The sequence below is a fragment of the Apium graveolens genome, chromosome 3 (genome assembly GCF_009905375.1).
Source record: "Apium graveolens cultivar Ventura chromosome 3, ASM990537v1, whole genome shotgun sequence".
Classification (NCBI taxonomy): Eukaryota; Viridiplantae; Streptophyta; class Magnoliopsida; order Apiales; family Apiaceae; genus Apium; species Apium graveolens.
Window position 1 is genome coordinate 30,391,222 of NC_133649.1, and position 23,536 is coordinate 30,414,757.

Here is a 23,536-nt window from a genome sequence, read left to right on the forward strand (position 1 = left end):
TGAAGACTTAATTCACTGGAAGAAGCTCAAGAAATTGATCAAGCCTCAGTGATATAAATCAAGATTGTGGATTTAATCAAGTGACAGAGATCTCGTCAGGGTATCAATTAATTACAAGGATTTAGTCTGAAGAAAATCAAGAGTATCAAGGTCAAGGCTTGAAGAAACGTCACGGAAGTTAGTCACTCATGAACCAGACAGTACATCGAGTGTCAACATTGAAGTGGTGGAATTGATTCATAATTGACAGTGATTTTCAGAAGATTTTCAGAAGAATGGTTGCTGCTCAAGATTAGTATTAATTCTCTATTAATTAATTAAGTCAATAATTTAATTAAGAAAATAAATTATATCTGCAAAGATTAATTTTGATTAATTGAATTAATTGATTAATTAATTCAGAATTAATATTAAGGATTTTCAGAATTTTATTAGATTAAAATCTATTAATAATTCAGTAAGACAATTGATTTGAACTACTATGACAATCGGTATGAAATTGATAGTCATACCGAAAGTCTTGCTAGTTCATTCTGATTGTCTTGCTAGCTATTGGGATTGTCTTGCTAGTTCAAAAGGATAGTCTCACCGAAAGTCCTACCAGTTCAAATGGATTGTCATGCCAGTTCATTTGATTGTCTTGCCGAAAGTCTTGCTGATTCAACTGGATTGTTTTGTTTACTTAAACAACAGAAAGCAGAAGACATTCATGCAATAATTCAACAGAACACACAAGTCAAGAACAAGCAGAAAAACAAGCAGCAAATTTCATTTTTCATCTGCTTTATTCAAGATCAAAATTCTAGATTGTAAAGTTAAATCCAAACCACTAGAATTATTTATCTTGTTCTTGTGTAACAATCTAGCGGATTAAAATCCCTAGAACTTAATCTCAAATCGCATTTAGCATTTGATCTTTTCATTGCAAAAATAGAAAAAGTTCATGTCGAATTTATTCTAGATTTGTAATAATTGATTTGAGATTAATCCCTTGTAACGATACCGTTGTTGTAACACCTTTCAAGTTTAATAAAAGTTTTATTTAACTTGAATTTTGTTTCACTTTTTATTCCGCATTTTATTCGATTAAACGGTATTGTTATTCAACCCCCCTTCTACAAACAAATTGGGACCTAACAATTGGTATCAGAGCCTTCTGATTAACGTACAAATCAAGATCCTAGACTTTTGTGTTTCTTTCACTCCTTGAATTTTTTATTCACTCAAAAATTCATAATGACTACACAAAAAGTTGGAACCGTTAAAATTCCAATTCGATAAAGAAAATTATATATGTGGAAGAAGAAGATGCTATTGTTTTTACAAGTTGCTAATCCCAAATATCTGAAGTGTTAAAGAAGGGTCCAAAAATTCCAATGGTTATTGAACCAGAGGTAATAGAAAATGATGTGGTGATCACCAAAGCTAGAACTTATGTGAAAGATCCTGAGGATTTCTCTCCTGCTGAAATAGAAGAACCTCCCTGGATGCTAGCCTGCAATAATTTTAGTAGATTCCCTTGATCCCTTGATGAATAGGACATGTGATGAATGTAAAGATTCCAAACATATCTGGGAACTATTGAGGTATTAATGAAGGCACAGAGGAAAGTTAGGGAGAACAAGTTAGAAATCCTAACCTTCTGAGTATGAATACTTTAAATCCATCCAGGAGAAGGAATCACTGAAAGTGTTTGAGAGGTACCACTGCAGTGATCAACAAACCTGAAACATTAATGGTAAATACTATTTCCATCAGGGAGGTCAACAAAAAGTTCCTTTAACTGACCCACTAATGCCAACTCATCCTCGACATAGAAATCACTGCATAAGCGAAGCAAGAGATTTGAGGTGAGATTTCTTTGGAAAGGCTCTATTGTGTGTTAAAGACTTATGAGTTGGAGCAGATTCAGCAGAAGGAAGTTTATCGGGAAAGGAAGAGTGGTCAGCACGTCTACTGCTCTAGTAGCTGATGAACAACAACAACAACCACAATATCAACAACAATCTCAACAGTCAGAAAGAATGGTACAGTCTTCCAAGGTTGAAGAAAATGTGATAGTAGCAGAATTTGATCCTCCTACTACAATCAATCAGGAGATGATTTTTATTCCTTGGAAGAACTGGAGCAATTGGAGGATGAGTCAATGGCCCTGATTGTCAAGAGATTCTCAAATGTCAGATTCAAAAGGAATCCCAAGTTCAAGTACAAGTCCAACTACAACAGATTCCAGAAAGGTGGATTTTCATCCTCTAACACCAGCAGTGGTGGGTATAAAACGGGATGGTTGATCGAAGCACCATTCGATGCTTCAACTGTAATGAGTTGGGACACTTTGCCACAGAATGCAGGAAGCCCAAAACAAGTGAGGAAGAACTCTTACGATTCTAATCAGAAGAGTAAATCTGAAAGGGCTTACCTGGCAAAGGGAAGAAGCTGGGATGATACTGACAGTGAAGATGAAGAAGTTGGGAATCTTGCTCTCATGGCTAGTGATGCAAACACCTCATCGTCAAGAAAAGAGGTAAAATTTACTGATGCTGAATTAGTTTATCATCTAGGAGGTTCCTTAGATTGTGCTCGTCGTGATAATGAATTGTTAAATCAACAAATCAAAGACCTTGAGAAAGAGTCAATGAATTAAGACTTGTGCACACATTAATCAAGATAAATTAAAAGAACAAGTATCTTTTCTAGAGAATAGAGTTGACTGTTATAGACACTTGAAACTATTCTCAAAAACAAAATCACCGGTCTTGAGGCTAAGGTTAAAGCTTACTTTAATTCTTGTTCGAAGTCCAAGAGTTTTATAATAAGCAAGATGTTAATCAACATCTGGAATAGGTTATGATTACAATGCTGCTATTGGAAAATTAGGCATAAACTCCCTCCTCATGTCTGTGCTAAAGGCAGGGACGTACCACATGTGCTTAAGGGTTTGATGAACCCCTCGATAAAGATCAATTACTGGACCATTTGATGAGACCTCATTTATTATTCAAGAAGAAATCTGTGCTGAAGATAATGCTAATGAGAAAGTTGTCTCCAAGTCAAGTGTGTCAAAAGTTCCAGTCAAGGTTGTGACAGCAACTGAGACTAACTCAGACACACATGAGTTGGATAACACAAATGCCATGTCTACCATGCATAAGTTGCCTATTGTTAATCCCTCTCATAAAGCATGTGGTGTTCCTGATTGTATGTCTTGTGCTTTTAATCTGATGTATGCTTATTTTAATGGTAAGCATGTTTCTAATGATAAGATTACTCCTCGTCAGCATGTGAATAATAGAAAGCATGATAGGTCTAAGACTGCTAGTCCTCCTAAAGCTAGAAAGGAGACATTTGTTCCTAAGTCTAAACAGAAATTTGTCAAGGCTGTTCACAAGGTCAAATGTCTAGTCATTGAGAAAGTTGAGAATATTAAAATTAAGAATGTTGTTTTGCCTGATAAAGGCCAATTTTACAAATATGTCGGACCCAGCCAAGCTTGGGTTCCGAAGAAGGTCTAATCCATTTGTATTGCAGGGCATTAAACAGGTACAACGGTAGTGTGGATTCTTGACAGCGGATCGTCAAGACATATGACCGGAGATAGAGCCCTGCTATCAAATGTGGTTGAAAAAGCTGGCCCAGTGGTTACCTTTGGAGATACCAGCAAAGGTTTAACGGAGGGATATGGCTGTTTGCTAGCTGGAAATGTTATCATTGAAAATGTGTATGTTGTGCAAGGACTTGAACACAATCTGCTTAGCATTAGTCAGTTCTGTGACAACGGCTACAATATTTTATTCGACAAGCTGAAGTGTCAGATTCTGCACAAGGAAAAGTGAAAAAACCCTCCTTGATGGGAATTCGGAAAGGAAATCTGTTCGTAGCTGACATGAACTCTGGAAGCAATCCCTGAAGTCAATTGTTTCTATGCAAAGGCATCGTCAGATGAGAGTTGGCTATGGCACAAGAGACTTTCTCATCTCAATTTCAAAACAATGAATTCTCTTGTCAAAAGAGAATTGGTCAGAGGTCTGCCTCAGCTGGAATTCTGCCTTGGGGGATTCTTCTTCAGCCTTAAGAGCAACTGTCCTTGACTTTCCTCCTTTCCTCTTGCTTATTTATTCCATCTCAAGTTCATGAGTCTTGAGCATCCCATAAATTTCATCAAGAGTTGTTTCATCAAGATTATAGTTGTCTCTTATTGTTGTTGCCTTCAAATCCCAGCTTTCAGGAAGAGCCAACAGGAATTTAAAGTTTGAATCTTCAAGATCATACTCCTTATCAACCAGTGACAAATCATTCAAGAATTTGACAAATCTATCATATAAATCAGTCAATGACTCATTAGCCTTTGAGTCAAAGTGTTCATACTCTTGAGTGAGTATTATTTTCCTGTTCTTCTTAATCGTATCAGTTCCCTGACATCTTGTTTCCAAGGCATCCCATATCTCATTTGCAGTCTTGCAGTTTATTACCTTGTTTGACATTACATTATCAATGGCACTATGTAGTAAATATCGTACCTTAGCATCCTTAGCAATTGATGCGATATCTTCAGCAGTGTAGTCACTCTTCTCCTTTGGTACTGACTTTGTTGCTTCACCTGCAACTGCAACAACGAGCTTGGTTGGTTTGTGAGGCCCTTCGTTGATTCCATCAAGATATTCTGGATCTGTAGCTTCCAGAACATAGTCATCCTCACCTTCCATATGGGATATTCAGATGGTCTCAATATGGGAACACTAATAGCCTCATATCGGCTATGGATTTGTGTCTTTGGAGGTTCTTCAGTTTTGGTGGGCTTAGTTGGAGTTTCTACTTCAGACATGATTGTTTTTGGATCTTAAAACTGTTTGTGTGTTAACAGATAGGCTCTGATACCACTTGTTAGGTCACACACACTGTAGAGGGGGGTGAATACAGTGTATAGCACAATCAAATCGAATTCTAATAACACAAGTAACAGAAAACAGACTTTATTCAAAGCAATAAATTCTGTTACAGTATGGAACTGTCCTCTCTCAGTGATGAACAAATATCACGAGAGCTGCTAGGGTTACAATGAATAATCTTCTCGATAATGATAACACTTATAGTATAAACCCTATGTCTGTGTTTATATACTACACAGTTACAAGATAATCGCTAATTGATATGGAATATAATTCTGCTTCCTAAAATATATCAATCAAATATCTTTTCTTCCAAGTATTCTATTCTTCATAGAATTCCTTCTTCATGCATATCTCTTCTTACGTTTGTCTTGATCTTTCAATCAGCCTCCTTCCTTATCTGAACATTTCCTTTAAGTCCTGATATTATCTTCTGATAAATATCTCCTGAACCTTAAGTATTGATGACTTAAGTTCTGACTTCAGTATAAGTGCTGATTTCAGTTAAGTACTGATTTGTTCTGTTTAAGTAAGATCTGAAAACTAAACATAAATCATATTAGACATGACATTATCAAATATATCTTACAAAGTTCCTGCACCATTTCAGAATTGAATAGAGGTTTAGCTCAGTCGCCCACCCGCAAGGGAATAGAGCAGTAGAAGCGGCGAATAAAGTAATCTTTCAAGGAGTAAAGAAGAGGCTGGGAGAAGCTAAAGAAAGATGGGCGGAAGAAACTCCCTTGGATCTTATGGGCCTACCGAATGACCCCTAGGACATCAACGGGAGAAACTCCCTTCAGAATGGCCTATGGAACCGAAGCCCTGATTCCAGTCGAAGTAGGCTTGGAATCATATCGAACTGAAACCTACAATGTAGAAACTAATAGCTTCGGGCTAAGGGCGAACGTAGACTTATTGGAGGAAGAAAGAGAAGCCGCCCACCAAAAAAACATGAAATACTTGCTTCAAGCGGCACAACATTATGACTCCAACGTCAAGAAGAGGTCTTTTGAAGTCGGAGATCTAGTCCTTAGGGAGCTGGCCGCATCTATGCCGGCCAAACAAGGAAAGCTTCAGCCTAACTGGGAGGGGCCCTATAAGGTGATCGAGGTCGTTCGGCCCAGAACATACAAGCTTGAAACATTATCGGGCGAAGCAATCAAAAACACTTGGCACGCCAGTCGCCTTCGGAAATTTTATCAGTAAGAAATTTCTTTAAAGTTTGTACTTGAATTTTATATGAAGAATGTAAGCAGTTCGATTATAAATAAAGACGCATTTTCTGTCACATTTCTTTATTTACCAAAGTCGCGGCCGCATGAGTATTATCTGAGGGCGATCCCGAAGACGATAAACTCTTCGGCTGCCGCCCTTGTCTAATTTGTTAATGAAGCATGTAACATAAGGGGCAATCACCCAAAACTCAAACATCCTTCACTACACTACTATTATTTAATTTGCATGTGGAAAGGGCACACAAATGGCCTTAAGGGGCGAACATAAGATAAGCCCGCATCCTTCGCCCTTCCCTTTGTTCGTATGATATTATAGAAGTCCGAAGGAAACCCTGTCCAGGGGCAATCTTAGAAATGGACATGATCCCTCGGCCTCAATCACGATTGTATCTACAAAAGAATATAAAATAAAGACGGCCTGGTCCAGGGGCAATCCCGAAGAAGACCAGCCGAAACTTCTTATTGACCGAACGAACAATGACATGATGATTCAGGGGCAATCACTGAACGATCAGCATCCCTGTTCCTTCGCCCAAGTGCAGTAGAAGCATTAACAGCCCGAAGTCACCTTCGGCCTTTAACCCTCGGGGCCATAAGGGGTAGTAAGGCATTGTTAAAATTGCTAAGGCAAAAGCCGAAGATGCGATTCATTTTGTTAAAATTGCTAAGGCAAAGGCCAAAGATGCGATTCATTTTATTAAAATTGTTAAGGCAAATGAAGCCGAAAATACAATTCATTTTATTAAAATTGTTAAGGTAAATGAAGCCGAAGATACAATTCATTTTATTAAAATCGTTAAGGCAAACTGATAAGGCCGAAGATGCAATTCGTTTTATTAAAATCGTTAAGGCGAATAGATAAAGCCGAAGATGCGATTCATTTTATTAAATCTTTAAGGCAAATCGATAAGGCCAAAGATGCGATTCGTTTTATTAAAAGCGTTAAGGCGAATGGATAAAGCCGAAAATGTGATTCATTTTATTAAAATTGTTAAAGGCAAATCAATAATGCCGAAGAGGCGATTCATTTTATTAAAATTGTTAAGGCAAATGAAGCCGAAGATACAATTACTAAAATTGTTGACAAATAAAAGAAAACAATGCTGACGAAAGATGAAAGATGCATTAAAATATAAAAACCCGAAGGCTAGTTAAATTACAAAAGCTCGAAGGCAGGAGTATCGATTACAAAAAATAAAATTACAAGTCAAGAAGATGAACGAAGAAAGCCGCTGCAAGAGTTGGGTACGACCATGGAAACACCAATGGCAAACTTCGCAACAAGATCATCTTCCATCATGTCAAGCACCTCAGTGCTGAAAACCTAGGCTTGAGGGTCTTCATCCAAGAGCTCTTCGTCTTCGCCGGAGGAGACTGGAGGGGCTTCAACTGCAGGCTGACCAATAGGATCCTCCAAGTTGTCGTCCAACAACTGCTTATGGTCCCAGTTCAGGCCATGGGCCTTCTCCAGGACATAGTCAGCGCCGAACTGGAAGCAGCATTCCTCCGTCGGGTCCAGCTGCTTCTGCTTCTTCCGAAGCTCCTTGCGGAACCTCTTCAGCTGGACGTTCCGGTGGGAGATCCTCCGGTTCGCCTTCTCCAAGTCATTTTCAAGCCGGGACTTGTCCTCCTTCAGCTGGGTGGCCTGCCCGTCCAGCTCCTCTTTCTGGGTCTTCACCCTCCCGAGTTCCTCCTCGGCCGCCGTGGCCCTCCTCTCCAGCTCCTTCACCTCGGTCATCCGAGTCTCAATATCCCGAACTTTGTCCTCCATGGCTGCGGCCCAAGGAGCAGCCTGCAAAAAAGACAAGACAAAAGCATTAGAAAAAGGTGTCGAAGGAAAAAAGGGCGAGCGAAAGAAAAATTGAAGAAAAATTAAAAACATACCAGGGACAAAAAGGACAGAAGCTCAGTGCAAGCCTCGGTCGGAGAAGCCGAAGTAAAGGCCGACAGATCGGCCGGGAGCTGGAGGTTGTGGCACAGGTCTGAAGAAACCTCCTTTGTAGACTGCCTCGCCGGGTAGACGGTGTGGTCGGACGTCAGCACACCCCATCCGAGGAGATAGGACTGAACGATCCCCTCCCGGCTGCGAGTCCTCTAGGAAGGGTTCCCTTCCCTCACCACCACCGGCTCGTCCTCATCAGAGGCCGTGGATCCTGACGAAGCGGCATGACCCTCTCCGCCTCGGGTCTCTCCTCCGAATCCCCGGAAGGATTCGGCGTGGCCTCTCCATCAGCAGCTTTCTTCTTCGCCGCCTCTTCTGCGGCCTTCTTTTCGGTCGTCCTGGCCTTCTTCCTCTCTATCAAGGCCTCTCTTAAAGACACTGAAATGTAACAGGATGCAAGTCAGCACGAGCATATATAGCAGAATGCATAAAAAGGACAAATTATGCAGGCGAACCAAACTAATTAAAGAAAGAACGAAGGAAGAAGTTTGTTACCCCCACCCCACAAGCTGAGGAGCCAGTCTCTATCCCGAAACTCCTCGGGACCCAGCTTGCTCACGTTGACGTCTACCAGGGCCGCGTAGTCCTCCTTCTCCCTCTCTGTTAGGCTCGGAGCGAGGAGCAGCTAAGGGTTCACGTCCCTCCAGACGGACAATGGAGCCAATTTCCGACCACTCACAAAATACCAGTGAGTATGGGTCTGCTTGTTACTAGAGTTGGTGGTCGTCCAATCTGCCCGGCCAGCCCGACGAGCAATGGTATAAAATCACGGGCTCTTTCGGAAGTCATAACGCCACCAGAATAGCCTCGGAGTTGGGCGAACTCCGGCATGAAGGCACCTATTCTGGAAGCAGTTGATATGGATGACCCCGTTGGGATCCATCTTCCCCAAGGCGATCCCCATCCGTCTGAAGAGATACTTCACCATCTTCAGAATCGGCACTCTAAAGCCGCACTTGAACGCCGCCTCTGAGATCCCGACGGCACAGTCACCATACCCTTCCGGCACTCCAGGCGTGTCGTAAATCCGTTCGTTCTCCTTAGGGGCATAGAGCCAGAAGAAATTCTGAGGGACAAAGAAATCAGAATACATCTGAATTATCCTCTCCTTCGACAATTCCGACCGGTTATTCGCCTCCGGGTAATTCGCCACCGATCCAAAAAGATCCCGACCCGTTCTCTCGGGGCGAATAGAAGATGTTCCCACCAAAGTGCCCGACCTTGGGTCCCAAATCTCTGGGGGCAATTCGCTCGGTCCATGTCCCTGTATTTGGAAATATAGCGACATTAGTCCATGTACTCGGGACAAGACAAAGGAAAAATGAAAAATATTAAAAAGGCCGAGTACATGCCCCAGAACCGAGCGAACAGAAAAAAGATCTGGAGTCGGCTCCCGAAGGCTGTTCTAAAGGGCAAGTTCCCCGAAGGACGTTCTTGCCCCCAGAAAACCCTTCGCCTGCCATCTTTAAACTCCAAACCGCCCATCTGCCCCTGGGTCGGCTCCCGAAGGACGTTCTTAGGCCAAGAACCCCCCGAAGAGAGTTCTTGGCCAAAAAACGCCTCGCATGTCATCTTTAAACCCATGGGGGAACCCAGAAAAACTTCTATTTCCTACCCAGAAGTACCCAAAAAATTAAAAGACTCCAAAAAACACAACGCACGCGTAAAACCCAGAAATGTCCCATAAACTCAAAGCCCTGACAAAAGCCATTGAGCCCACATGCAAACACCGTAAAACACAAAAAAATTGCATGCAAATGTAAAAAGCAACTGAAAAGCAAGAAAAGGGACTTACTGGAAAGACGGAGTTGTTATTGCCCGTGATTGAAAAACTCGCCGCAGTTCGTTGCTGTGTGTACAGAAACTGGAAATGATAAAAAGAAAAGGAAATGCAAAAATAAGCTTTATATAGGCGCCTAAAATGAATTTGGAAAGGCGACATTTGGGGGTTTTTAAAATAGACGTCCCAGATTAAAACAGTTGAGATTCAACGGCTGAGATTGAACCATTGAACGACGTGCCAACAGCTGTCGCGTTAATGCACTACAAGTTCCCACAAGCTTGCCACGTGTACGACCAAAGATCGAGGCGGAATAGAAGCAGTCACCCTAGGGTTTCTTCACCCCAATATGGGCCGAGACCGGTGTCCGTCGGCCGGCCCGAAGGCCCAGCCGAAGGACAGGGACATGTTGGATATAGGCCCAACAAGGCCCATCGAACGAAGGCCCAATGTGTAATTAAGCTACTAGGCCGAAGGTCCTTCAGGCCCGCGAGATGAAGGCCCATGAAAGTCCCAGACCAAGGCCCACTCTTCTTCCAGACCGTTGGAAAGGGCAAGGGACATAACGCCCCCTTTTTCACTCCCTCCTTTATGATTAGAAACGGATGAACATTCATGGCAGAATTGGGTATAAAAACCCTTGTGAAGTAAGACAAAAGACACACATTCTCGCATACACTCTGCTTTTCTTGTATTATTATCACACCCTTAGAACTAGATTCTTATTTTCACACCGGAGGTGAATTGGGGGTACAAACCCTCGCATTCTCTTCACTTTCAGGTATCAGCCGAAGCCACCTTCAAGGCAGCCGAAGCCTGTTCAAGCTTTGAAGGAATCTGAGCGTAACAGGTAGATTATTTGCAGATAGATCATTGAGTGTGTTTATCATTGTAAAGTATTGCTGATTGTGCTAAATGGAACTCAGCCTATAAGGCGACTGATTACTTATAAGATAGCCGATGATGAGCATTCAGCTGTTGATCAATAGGTTTGTCAAAATATGTCCACGTAGATCTTTTTAAAATGCATTAGATTTTATAACTTGAAAGTTATGTATGTAACATGTATTAGAAATTTCTGAAGGATTTCTTCTGTAACGAAGTAATATAGAGTACTAATTTGATATTTGCAGCCATACTGGTGAGAGAGTGTATTTGCTGATAATTAAAAATATGGAAAAGACTACATTTTCTAATCACCGAAAGGTGAGGAGAATAAGAAAAAGACAGGTAAATATTCATTCCTACAATGTATGCTAGAGAGGAAATCAGACTCTGCAATTTGTTCACCAAACCTGCCTGCCACTGCCAGTTCTGTATTTGCCCCCTTCTTATCTCATCAGAATATACACTTTTGAAATGGAATCAGTACATGCATGGTTGATAGAAAAGCATCCCGGAAGTCATGCACGATATCAGATTCATGAAACAAACTAATTGATTTCGAGTTCGGATGTTTTTAATTAAATTAAGTCACTCGAAGACTAAATGCATTCAAATTATCACTAAACTCGGCTTAAGATAGTGAAACAAATTTACTTTGCAAGTTAGAACAGGAATATAGCGACTACTCCAATAAAAACCAATTTAAAATAGAAACTAGAATCCAAATAATTTTATTTTTAAATTACTTCGAAATATAACATATATGGTATGCAAATCCTTTGTTGAGAGATGTCGAAAAATATAGTGAAATCGGATTTAAAAAAAACTTACGGTTTGACGGGAAAAATCAAATTAAAAACGGAGGGGAAAAACTTAAATAAGTGGGTGTGTAAAGGTGCAGAGTAATTGGGTGGGGTGATCTAAGGGGACCATTAGATTAGGTTCATCTAGTGGCTTAAAATTAGTTTCTAGTTTGTATTTTAATTTTAAGGGTAAAATTCCACAGTCACGGTTGACTCCACGTGTTGGGAGCCAACAGAAAAAGACTTCCGCAATGTTTCAAGGCGGAAGACTTCCGCAATGAAACAATGCGGAATACTTCTGCAATGTTTCAAGGCGGAAGACTTCCGCAATGAAACAATGCAGAAGAATTTTGTTTTTTTTAATTATTTAATAATATGTGCTTTAAATATGTTTCTGATTTAAATATATTTATAATTTAAAACAAAAATAATATTTATATTTTAAAACAATTATGTTATTTTTTAAAAATAAAGTACTTAATAAAATTTAAGAAATAGATTTATATTGAATTAAACATTGAATAAAATTTAAAATAAAAAGAGAACCACTTCCCTTACTTACCATCATATTAGTTCGAGGGACGTATACCCGGGTATCAAGCTCCAGTTGGTGTGACAACTCCAGTTGGTCACCCAATACGGTTTCGGATTATCAAGCTCCGTATGGGTAACAGCACGACCAGTAATAGGCAGCCCCAAGATCATGTAAACATCCTCCAATGTAATGGTCATCTCACCGAATGTGAAGTGAAATGAGTTAGTCTCTGGCCTCCACTTCTCCACCAGTGCAGTGATCAAGCGAATATCATTCTGCGGAACAACCAAGGGGTTAACAAACACCCCGAAACCCCAGCCTGTAAGCAAATGTATCTGCTCCTCATCCAATACCCAGTTACCCATGTTAGCAGTCAACTGTCTAACATCGAGCATCTCCCTCTCACCCCCATGCCATATAAGAGTACTAATGTGATCATCCTGCATGGTCAGCAATGATCGATCCATAGACCCGCATTCCATATTCATTTTATCTGCAATTTTCAAAATAAGAATTATTTCAGTTTGATATTATAATGCACAAATAAGGGCAGAATAACAAGCAACTAAACAAATAACTGCACAAGCGACAAGCGAAACCAATTTATGGGTTCCAATTTATATAGAAATTCAAAACTTCTTATCAGCAATCTATCTACTCATCAGCATGGAAACATACAATTAAAACTAAAAAAGTGAAAAGACGACAAGCGAAACCAATATAGGTCGAGATTCACTATAAGCATTTCCATTTCCAAATTCCGCATTAGACTGTGCAAACTAATATTAATTAAATGCACTACACTGCACAAGCTCAAATTATATGATCCAAAATGCAATTCTTATCAACGTACTTATAAGCACCAAAACATCCAACTAAAAATAAATTAACGAAAACACAATCATAACCTTAAATTTATTACTAAACCTTCCATTTTCAGGAACTACATTTCACCGCGCAATTCACTACAATTAACTAAACTTAAAAACTTTCCCCCCTATATAAATTTAACCTAATTATTCGAATGAAATTCACAACTCAAAATTAAACCTAAACTAATTTCTCAACTAGTTTATTTGACCTAATTAATCCTAACCATAATTGTTATAAAATCCAAAATTCAACCCAAATTCGAATTAAATCACCACAAATAATGAAGAACATAAAATTTGAACTAAAAAGAATCAAATCAACATATAATTCGAACTAAAAAGCATAACATCAACATTTAATTCGAAATAATCCTAACCCTAATTGTTAAATAAACCTAAATTCAAATTAAATCACCAAAAAAATCAAGAACACAAAATTCGAACTAATAATCATCAAGTCAACATATAATTCGAAACAAATTTAAAAAAAAATCAAGTACATCATGTGTGTGTATAATCAAGAACAATCTTGTGTGTGTATGTGTTTATAGTCGTATATATACATACATCTAGTGTGTGTATACGGTGTGTATGTGTGTGTACGGTGTGTGTGTATACGGTGAGAAAAACAAACCTCAGAAAATCGAGGAGGGAGAAGAATAATAAATCGCCTGAAAATAACCTTGAAATCGCCTGAAATCGGTGTGGCTGTGTGTGTTTTTAGTGTTTTAATTGAATGAAAACTGTTAACAGTCGCTGGTTGTGTTTATCAGTTAACGACTTCCGCAATGATTCATTGCGGAAGTATTAAGGGCAAAAGGGTAATTTCGATTTATCCGCAATAATTCATTGCGGAAGTCTCTTACCTTCCGTGATTCATTGCGGAAGTCAGGAGCCCTTACGCAATGAATCATTGCGGAAATACGGGTTGGCTCCTAAATAGATCCCAACCAACCATGGTTGGGAAGGGCACCCTAATTTTAATTTCTATTTGTTCATCTCTTTATATATATCTATATCTAAACTATATTATAATAGATGAAATATTAAAAGTTTGATAGTCGATCAATCGCTACTTGCTGAAATTACATAATTACCCTCACTTAATTATTCTAACTCTAATTATTAGGTCGATCAATTCTAATTCTAATTATAATTGATATTGAAGTCAACTTACTCTATTGTTTTACCAATTTTAATTTTATTTTATAGAACTCTATATCATTATAATTTATATTAAATTCAATTTCTTCTATCAATTTATATTTTAATTCATATCGAATTCTATATTATTTTAATTTGCTACTTCAAGCTAAATTAAATTTAAGCAAACTAAATATAATTATTAAGGTTTAGTTGATATATAATGTGAATCGAGTTAAGATAAAATAATAATACTATCAATTCTCCTAAAAAAATTATACTAATGAACTTCGATAAATAAAATAATATATTTTATTTATCTTGGACAAAAAAAATACATTATATAATTGATTCAAACTAACACAAAACTAAAATAAATATACAATTCGACCAACAAAAATAAAACTATATATAATAATTATTCAGTGTAAACAAAATTATCTTATTGATCCACACTTTAAAAAAAATAAAATTAAACTAAAAATAATTAGTTTGATTTGGTCGATGTATTGAGCATCAGACTAAAATAAAATAATGTAAATCGCTGATCCGAGATAAATCAAATTAATATTAGATTAAGTATAATTCGTATCTATTGATGTGAACTAAAAAAATCAAATTTTAATTAAAACATAAATATTATTTATAGAATTATCAGTAAAACTATATTGTTTAATCATTAACATTGTCTTTTTCAAATATCTTTTATAGAATTATAGTTAATCGATTAAATAATCACCATGCTAAAATTATATTTTTTTAAGTTCCCAACATGATGGAGACATTATATTTTTACCCATAATAAAATAATAATTTCTTTATAATAATATTTCCCCCTTACTAATATTATCACTTTAAATAAGTTTAAATGTTCTAAAACGTTATGAATATATACGCCTACTAATATAATTATTATAAATTCATATCATTTAAAATTTTAAATGAATAAAATTAAGAATTGAATTCAAAATTTTTTTAAAAAATCCGTGTGATGTGATCCGTGCATTACACGGGTTTTAAACTAATATATATATATATATATATATATATATATATATAAGAAAATTTAAATAGAATTCAATTTAAAAATAAATAAATTATTCATTAATACATTATTCCCGAGTATTCAAATACAAATCTAGTTTTAATTAAGTTTAGTATATAATCGATCACTTCCATTTAACTAATTAACTAGTTTAAATTTATTTTTAAATTTGACTTTTAAATATTTTTTTTGAAATATGACTTCAAAATGTTATTAAACAAGTTTGAGCTTGCAATCATCTCCAACTCAAATCATCTCCAACTCAAATCACAACCTCAAAGAAGTAAAGTGATAAAAGTGATTTAAAAAAAAGTAAAGTGATAAAAGTGAAGCGAACTGTGTATTTTATTTTATTATAAATCTTAACATACATCCTAATTTACTACAAATTCATTACCAGATGTTTGAGGTTCTTAACCTATAGCTTTTAATTCTTCCTTGCTATTAATCCTTCCTCGATTAATACTTCCTAAATAAAATAAAAGCTTTTATTTATTTAAATCAAGTATCTTTAATGTAAAAAATAATTAAAAATTAGTAATATTATAAAATAGTTCAAATACTTATTATAGATATATTCAATCAAAAATTTAAATTTAAATTTATTAAATATTTACACGCTTATTATAATAAATTATTAAATAAATAATATATAATAAATTTATACATTTGTTAAAAGTATTTGCTATTAAAATTTTATTTTGTAAATAGATGGTTGTGTTTTCTTGTTGCAAATTACTAGAAAATGTTATTTAATCTTAGAAAAAATTATTTACTTTTTAATAAAGAACTTTTTTATAATTGAGTAATCTAAGTAGTAAAGTAAATGAAGCAGAATAAAATAAAATATAGTTTAAAACCAAAAAAAATGTTATTTTGGATTTAGGAAAGATGAAGAAATGTTACACATATATGTGAATTTTGATCGAAACATAATTTTTTAAAAGAATTGAAGGCCCTCCACTCTAGAATAGTAGAAGTATGATATAACAAAATAAATATCCACCCATAACAATAATCAAGTCAAGTCTAAGATATAAGTGTTCTCGTGGAAAAGATAGTCGTGAGTTTGTAATGAATAAAGACTCTTGTCAAAAATTTATTATTTGCTCCATGTACTTTTAATATCTCTTAGTATTAATTATATATATATAATATTTAAATTCATTTTGTTATGGAAATGTATTATGTATAGTATAAGCCAACAAGTTTTGGTAGTAAAAAGCTAAGAATGGGCCTTTATTCAAAATCCAAATTAATTTCTTTGAAACAAACAAAATTACAAAAGGGATGGGCTTTCTTGTTCATCTGGACTGGATCAGTTTTGGCATCAATGTATGAATATTATTAATTCAACTGTCCCGAGACCCAAGAAGAATAAAGTCATCACGCGGCACTAGCCTCCCGCTGTCTCTTTACTTAAGCACGAAGAATCATTTGGGCCCGACAAAAGGGTACAAAAGTAAATTAGGTATTGCGTTAACCTTTTTCAATTCGTATAACAAACTACTTCATCATCTTGAAAGATATCTTTGTGAATTATTCTGCAAAAAAGAGAGATAAAACCGAGCCGAGCGAGCGAGAGAGAGAGAAAGAGAGCGAGAGAGAGATGGGGTTGCTCTCAAACAGGTATTATTAACATTTTTTTTGTAATTTTGCAATTACGTCGCAATTGTCGTTGTTTTTGTATTAAAATAACTGTGTTTCAACATAACAGAGTAGATAGAGACAGCCTTAAACCAGGCGATCACATCTATTCTTGGCGTTCCGCTTACATCTATGCTCACCACGGTATGCTTTTTATATATGTATTCTTAATTCGTTTTTGGGGGCTGTTTGGATCACGTGATTCTAACTCGGTATATGATGAGATTTTAAGTACAAACGATACCTTACTTACATTCTTATTTTTAACTAGTAGATGTGATATAGGCATATTAGTTTAGGTTTCTATATTGGGGGAAAATCAACTTTTTTCGACACAGGGTTTCACATATGTAACCTGATCGATCCACAATTTGATATCCGTGTTGGGGTATATTACTGTATTAGAGTAACCAATTATCATGTATTTTTCCGAATATTGTAAGTGTGTATTTCTAGCAATTGGCAAATTGTGAAGCAATGTGTGTATACTGTGTCTATTTGGCATAGGTCTAATTGGAAAAGTTATGTTCTTTTTAATGTTCTCCCTATTTTGTGGCTTCATTGTTGATGGATTATGTGCTAAACCCAAGTGTTATTTTTAGATCTAATAAAGACTTGTGATAGGCTTTTCGGCTTTTCCTAATCCGATTTTGATAATAAAGATTAGCAGTGGCTAGATCGTTGGATGTTGCTTTACTAGTATCGCAAAATTGGTACAACTTATGGTTGGCCAGTAGACTAGCATAATTTATTGATTCAGAAACGTAGTGTTCTCTGTGATATTGTTTGTGAAGCGAAATCACTAGAATTCTTTTAAAGGTACCCCGGGAAGGAGAAGATGCAGAACATGAACCGGGATGAATAATTTGTTGAAATTGATAAATATGTATTGTTTGTATAGGGATATCTGAATGTAGTGTTTTTTTTTGAAGAATGGATTGTAATCATGTGAACAAAATTGAAGGTGGAACAAATGGTTGAATTGAAAAAATACAAAAGAGTGTAAATTTATGATGACTTGTGAGATTTGTTGAGAAATGAGAATTATGGCATAAACATGTTACGGTTGAACTTGAACTAACCTAACATTGAGTCATGGACATACCACGTAGTGATTATGACCATGATCACTTTAAGGAACCTTTTATAGGTGATAGTTAGGTCATTATTATTACTCTTAAGTGTGTTGTTTCTTTTCTTCTTTAGAATATTAACTTTCTATATATTCTGATATCTTTTCCAGTTTCATCATTGCCTTTTTTCCCTCATAATAATTCCAGGAGATAACATCCTATTTTTTCATATTCATCAGGCATCTATGTTGGGAATGATAAAGTAATTCATTTCACCAGACATGGCCAAGAAGTGGGCACGGGAACTGTGTTGGACCTCCTTTTGGTAAGCTCTGGTCCAGCCCGGACTTACGTTCCTTGTGACACGTGCATCCCACCGCTAGAAGGCCATGGGGTTGTCTCTTCATGTTTAAATTGTTTTCTTGGAGGAGGTATCCTATACCGTTTCGAGTATGCAGTCAGCCACGCTCTCTTTCTTGCAAAAGCACGTGGTGGAACTTGTACTCTAGCAGTCTCTGATGAAGGGGAAGCTGTAGTCCAAAGGGCAAACTACCTGCTTAACAATGGATTTGGGTGCTACAATGTATTCAAGAAAAATTGCGAAGATTTTGCTATTTATTGCAAGACAGGCCAGCTTGTTCTGGAAAGCTCAATGGGTCAGAGTGGTCAAGCAGTATCTATAATCGGGGGACCACTTGCTGCGGTCCTATCGACACCATTACGCCTTGTTACTACAAATATTTATGGAATGGCTGCAACTGCTGTAGGAATGTACTGTGTCAGCCGCTATGCTGCTGATATAGGCATGAGGAAGGATGTGGTGAAGGTTTCCGCAGAAGATCTGACTAGGAGGCTTGCTATTGGTGCACTGCAGGTTATCGAGCCAAGTCTCCCAGCTTTGCCTTCTTCAGTTAGATAAGTATTGCTAATGCTTTCACTGCTACTGATGGCTGGCTAATAATCTGCTGTAAAAGACATTGTTTGTATTATGTTATTTGAGTTGTTATGCATGTGATGTGGATCTTTAATTTTCTTTTTTATTACGTACGGGCGAGAGAAGATTGGTGAGAGAGCTGAGAAGCAATAGCTTCATCACCGAAGCCTCTATGCTTGTGTACGTTTTACCTTGTGGTTTTTAAAAGCATTATCTTCACTAGTAACCGAAGCACCTATGCTAGTTTACCATTCCGGTTGTGGTGTCTGTTTCTGTGCTGAGTGTGTTAATTGTACCTTGTACCATTCTGGTGTAATAATACTAATACATATCATCAACCGTAGTATTCTGGTTCTTGTTCACGTGGAACTAGCGCAAAAAACTTAACAAGCTCAAATTAGAAAGTTCCAAACTTAGAATTATTTTCATCGATAGATAATTTCATGGTACAATAGTTAAGCATACAAAAATACGCCACTATAGTATGTTGACTCTGTTCACACACAATACAGAAACGCTAGTAAGGTTTCGTACAGGTAACTTTCCAAAAGATTAGTGGTTTTCATGCAAGTAACATATTTAATATCAACCCAAACTTACTTGGTAACTTTTCAAAAGATTAGTGTTTTTCATGGAAGTAACATATTTAATATCAATCCAACTTACTTGTAATATATACAGACCATATTCTTAGTTTACATAATAGGAGACTATTTTCATGAAAATTATCGATTTAGTACACAATAAATATAGTGACTGAGATATAACAGTTATGAAATATATGATTTTTTATAAAAAAATATTAGAATAGAGTGTGTTGGCTAGCATTTTCAAAATAGATTAATTGGTTACCATTTTGAGTATATGAGGGGATCCTCAAAATTTAAAGCTTTTCTATTAAAATGATGAAAGCCAATTGATTGTAATGCCAGAAAGTTTGCAGACTTCGGATAATTGACATCCCTGGTCAACCTGCATATTGCTCAATAGCAAGCTATTAAAAGGTCAATTAAATTAAAAGAAAGTGTAAATTTTGTGCAGAAATATTATCGTTATAATTATTATTATAGTAACACAGTATGCCACTGTAGACTGTAGGTTTTCATACAGAAAATCAGAGATAAATAAATTATTCAAATCAATAAATTAAAATTGGAACTCCAAATTTTCAAAACGTATCCATATTCCAGTATAATCCAGTATGACGCAATCCACTGTAAATTGCAAAATACAAACTATGAAAATGCTAGCATATATAATTGGATAATATTTGATGAAAATGTATTGAAAAATGTATTTCTTTTTATATGTCCTCCAACCTATAAATACAAAAACTAGGAAAATTCTAGAATAACTTAGTATTTGATGAAAATTTATTGAATATTTTTTCTTTTATATTTTCCTCTAATCTATAAATACACATTATTATCAGTTAATCACACAATTATTTTACCTCCCTAAAACATAATTTAAAAATAATTAATTACAGACTGTGAAATTTACCACCCTACCCCTACTCTTCATAACAATGTCCAGTCGCAACGCCGCCGCAACTACTACCACAATTCCCGGCGGCGCTACACAACCGCCACCATTCACCACCCGCCGTCAACGAACCAACCAAATCGCGAATAACATCTGCACTTTTGTTCGCGACTGTTTAATCGCTGCTATTATCGCTCTTATTATCATCGCTCTCATTTCTATCTTATCGTCGCTGATTATTCGGCCGAGGACACCGCGATTCACCGTCCTCTCTGCCACCGGCGTCGCCGCCGTCAACGAAACTTCATCGGAGTTCAAGGCGGCGTGTAATCTCTCTGTGCTAGCTTATAATCCGAACGGTAATCTCGTGATCTGGTACAAGAAGCTTGATGTGTTAATACTGTACGGCTCCGATTACGAGTTATCGGAGACTCGATTAGCGCCGATGTTTCAGAGAAAGCGCAATCAGACTGTGCTGAGTGCTCGATTTGTGAGTGATGACGTGGATGTTGATAAAAACGTTATTGAAGGTTTGGCAAGTGAGTTGAGGCGTGGAGTGGTGACTTTTAGGGTTAGGATTTTGGCGTTGGTTAGGTTTAAGAGAGGGAAATGGCTGACTAAGAGTTATCTCGTGAAGGCTGATTGCAATGGAGTTGACATCAGGTTTTCTAACGCGACTGGAGTGGGGAATTTGATTGAACCTAGCAGACAATGCGAGGTAGATATGAGTTAGAAAGACAACAGTTATAGAAGCTTTGTATGGCAATGTACTTCCATTGTTGTGACAAAAGTGATGTATAAAACATGAAATTCGAATCGAATTTAGTGAAATTGATAGTTTAATGACCTAGTGTGTTGATGAATTTGTTTCTGCTTTTGTTACGGTTACTGAATGGCAAACTACACATAATATTAGCACATTATACCATCTGTTTCTGTTCAGGGTGTCTGCAAGACTGGATTGTGGAATGCAGCACCTAAATTGGCTGTGCTTGCCACGTTGCTGTTAGCGTATTACTAAGAGAAGGTGATATTGTTTCCTTCATAGTTTTTACTTTAACCACAGAACAAACAATTCTTACACTTACAGTCTAGTACATTAACTGATAATCTTCTAAATTTTGCTTTGATTATAGTTGTTTAAATGTTCAATTTAACTTGTCAATGAAGAGGTATATATTATTGTCATTGCTCGTTAAATTGTAATTGTTGCATCCCAGCTAGTAGAATGGAGGATTAGCAAGCTTTCTGCTTCTGTGTTGTAGTTTCTAGGTTTCTTTATTTAGTTTAATGTTATGATACTGGAATACTAGTCAAAGAATGATTTTAGTGCATAAAGTGAAAGGTTCTTTGTGAAAACATAAGGTTTAGACTTCATATTTCCCTTAGTGTTTTCGATTGTATTCTGCAATGTAATGTAGTTTTGGGTGGATTCTTTAGATAAATGAATCCTCAGTCCACAACTGATCAAATGAAGTGTTATTGTCACATAGATTCCATTTAAACCCACCTGTTTGATGATGGATTTTAGGCAAAGTCTTGTTCGGGTAAATTGTAAGATATATAAATTATATTCTTCTAGGTTTTTGTATGATGTGCGCCGCACGAAACCAGAGATTACTACTTGGATTGTTTGCTAGCTCGAGGAAAATATGGTGATAAATCAGTGTATTTGTGTAGGGAAAATATACAAAAATTACATAGAAGGACAAGAAGTTCTTCAACATTTAAATAGCAATAATAACCTTTAATTGCCGATTTTACTTTTATAGTTGAGCTATCATAAAGAGCCTGAAGTGTAGACAAGGCCAAATGATTCTACATCGACCTACAAGCCTATCTTTTTTTATCTGATCTTAGTGTCAGCTAGATGCTCTAGAAGTTGATGCTCGAAGTTGCAGTTTTCATTTGATAGTTGTGGCATTTAATTTAACAGAAATAGAATATCAATTTTTTTTATTCTGGTGAATCTAGAATATGTGATTAGTTCAGTATGTGGATTCTAATTTTAGTTAGTATATCCTCAATTGTAGTTTATCTTCCAGAAGTTAGCCACATTTGGCAATTTTTATAGTGTATTAAATTAATGTATCGTAGTGTTTCTTTGTATAAACCGCGTGCTTCCAGAGAGATAATACAACTAAAAATTGTTTCAAGGGACTAACTATTGTCATAAATATATAGATACCGAGCAAGGCCAAGAAACAACCCTAGCTTCTCCATGCCCAATCATCTGTAGCTGTAAATGTCTTGACTACAAGGATAATGTCTAATTGGATCCGTGATATAACAAACCAAACCAGTTTATGGAGCTCTTGCCATTTATACTTTCCAGGTTCTGAAAATCCATTGAGTGTGTGTATAGTCTTTCTTTTTTGCTGCTTCACTACAAGTGTGAAATTGGTTCTGTCAATAAATCTTGAGGGGCTGGCCGTTGAGTAGGAATTCATGTATATACCTGGTTAGGGAATAATTTGGTTTAAATCCATATTGCTAGATTTAATTTATGAATGATGCTCAGTAATTATCTATGTTGGTGGGGGATGATTTCCCTGTGCTATGTAATATTCTAATTTCTGAAATCTGAGAACGTGACATGTGCAAATTTTACTCAGAGAAATGAATTGATGGTGTGGCAGTTTGACACAAGTAATTGATCTATGCTATCAATTTTTTAAGTCTTTGAATGATATGTATTGCTTGAGATGGGCTTTAACATGATCCTTTCTCAATATCACTTCAGTTGCTGCCTAGTTGGTCATTGATTTCAGTATTGGCTGAGAAAAGAACAGTGCAAAACCAGAAAGCGCTATGATAACTACAATCGCTTTTTAATGGTGAGTCCTACATAACAGCGATTTTGCTTAAAACTTATTCAGATAAAAAAAATATGAAGTATAAGCTTACACTTTTCAATAGGTTGAAAAGTATATCTGTTTACAATCTACTCCTGATTGTGTCAAAGATAGTTTGCGGCAAATATTGATTCATGTTCTAGTTGTTTCCTCCTCTAACTTCACTCTCTTCAAAAATTTTGCTTCTGCCTTTCTGGGAGGACTACTATCCGCTCATTTGATGCGTTTGTTGTCTTTGAGCAAGTGTTCAAGTGAACCTGGCTGGCAGTCGGCTATGGAAAATGAGGGGAGGTGATAGGACATGGGAAATAAAACTTTATGTTTGTTTAGAACGACTATAATTATTTTACAAAATAAATTTTGTTACTCATTTTCTCCATATTTATTCTTTGAAATAGTCCCATGATCCATGA

General features: G+C 36.5%; 3 protein-coding genes across 4 annotated transcripts; all 3 read left to right on the top strand.

The window, feature by feature from the left end:
• The first annotated feature begins 5,690 nt into the window (after window positions 1-5,690).
• Window positions 5,691-6,095, top strand: LOC141714058 (uncharacterized). Its single transcript, XM_074517602.1, has one exon. The coding sequence runs from the start codon at window positions 5,691-5,693 to the stop codon at window positions 6,093-6,095; it is 405 nt and encodes a 134-aa protein (XP_074373703.1).
• A 10,506-nt stretch (window positions 6,096-16,601) lies between these two features.
• Window positions 16,602-19,037, top strand: LOC141712048 (protein LEAD-SENSITIVE 1-like). The gene is made up of 3 exons (XM_074514815.1): window positions 16,602-16,758; window positions 16,847-16,920; window positions 18,089-19,037. The coding sequence occupies exons 1-3, from the start codon at window positions 16,739-16,741 to the stop codon at window positions 18,766-18,768; spliced, it is 774 nt and encodes a 257-aa protein (XP_074370916.1). The 5' UTR covers window positions 16,602-16,738; the 3' UTR covers window positions 18,769-19,037.
• A 1,082-nt stretch (window positions 19,038-20,119) lies between these two features.
• Window positions 20,120-23,193, top strand: LOC141710646 (NDR1/HIN1-like protein 13). 2 transcript variants are annotated; one of them, XM_074513200.1, is made up of 3 exons: window positions 20,120-20,986; window positions 21,212-21,295; window positions 23,012-23,193. In XM_074513200.1, exons 1-2 carry the CDS (start codon window positions 20,312-20,314, stop codon window positions 21,287-21,289), a joined length of 753 nt encoding a protein of 250 aa, XP_074369301.1. In that variant the 5' UTR covers window positions 20,120-20,311; the 3' UTR covers window positions 21,290-21,295; window positions 23,012-23,193. The 2 variants fall into 2 exon arrangements, with proteins under 2 accessions (XP_074369301.1, XP_074369302.1); XM_074513201.1 differs by lacking the exon at window positions 23,012-23,193 and adding an exon at window positions 22,453-22,734.
• Window positions 23,194-23,536: the final 343 nt, after the last annotated feature.

Excerpts from the sequence above, each read along its gene's own strand:
- LOC141714058 (XM_074517602.1), top strand. The coding sequence starts at position 5,691 with ATGGCCTATGGAACCGAAGCCCTGATTCCAGTCGAAGTAGGCTTGGAA.
- LOC141710646 (XM_074513200.1), top strand. The coding sequence starts at position 20,312 with ATGTCCAGTCGCAACGCCGCCGCAACTACTACCACAATTCCCGGCGGC. Across the intron at positions 20,987-21,211 it reads AACCTAGCAGACAATGCGAG|GGTGTCTGCAAGACTGGATT; the intron begins GTAGATATGAGT and ends GTTTCTGTTCAG.
- LOC141712048 (XM_074514815.1), top strand. The coding sequence starts at position 16,739 with ATGGGGTTGCTCTCAAACAG. Across the intron at positions 16,759-16,846 it reads ATGGGGTTGCTCTCAAACAG|AGTAGATAGAGACAGCCTTA; the intron begins GTATTATTAACA and ends TCAACATAACAG. Across the intron at positions 16,921-18,088 it reads TTACATCTATGCTCACCACG|GCATCTATGTTGGGAATGAT; the intron begins GTATGCTTTTTA and ends CATATTCATCAG.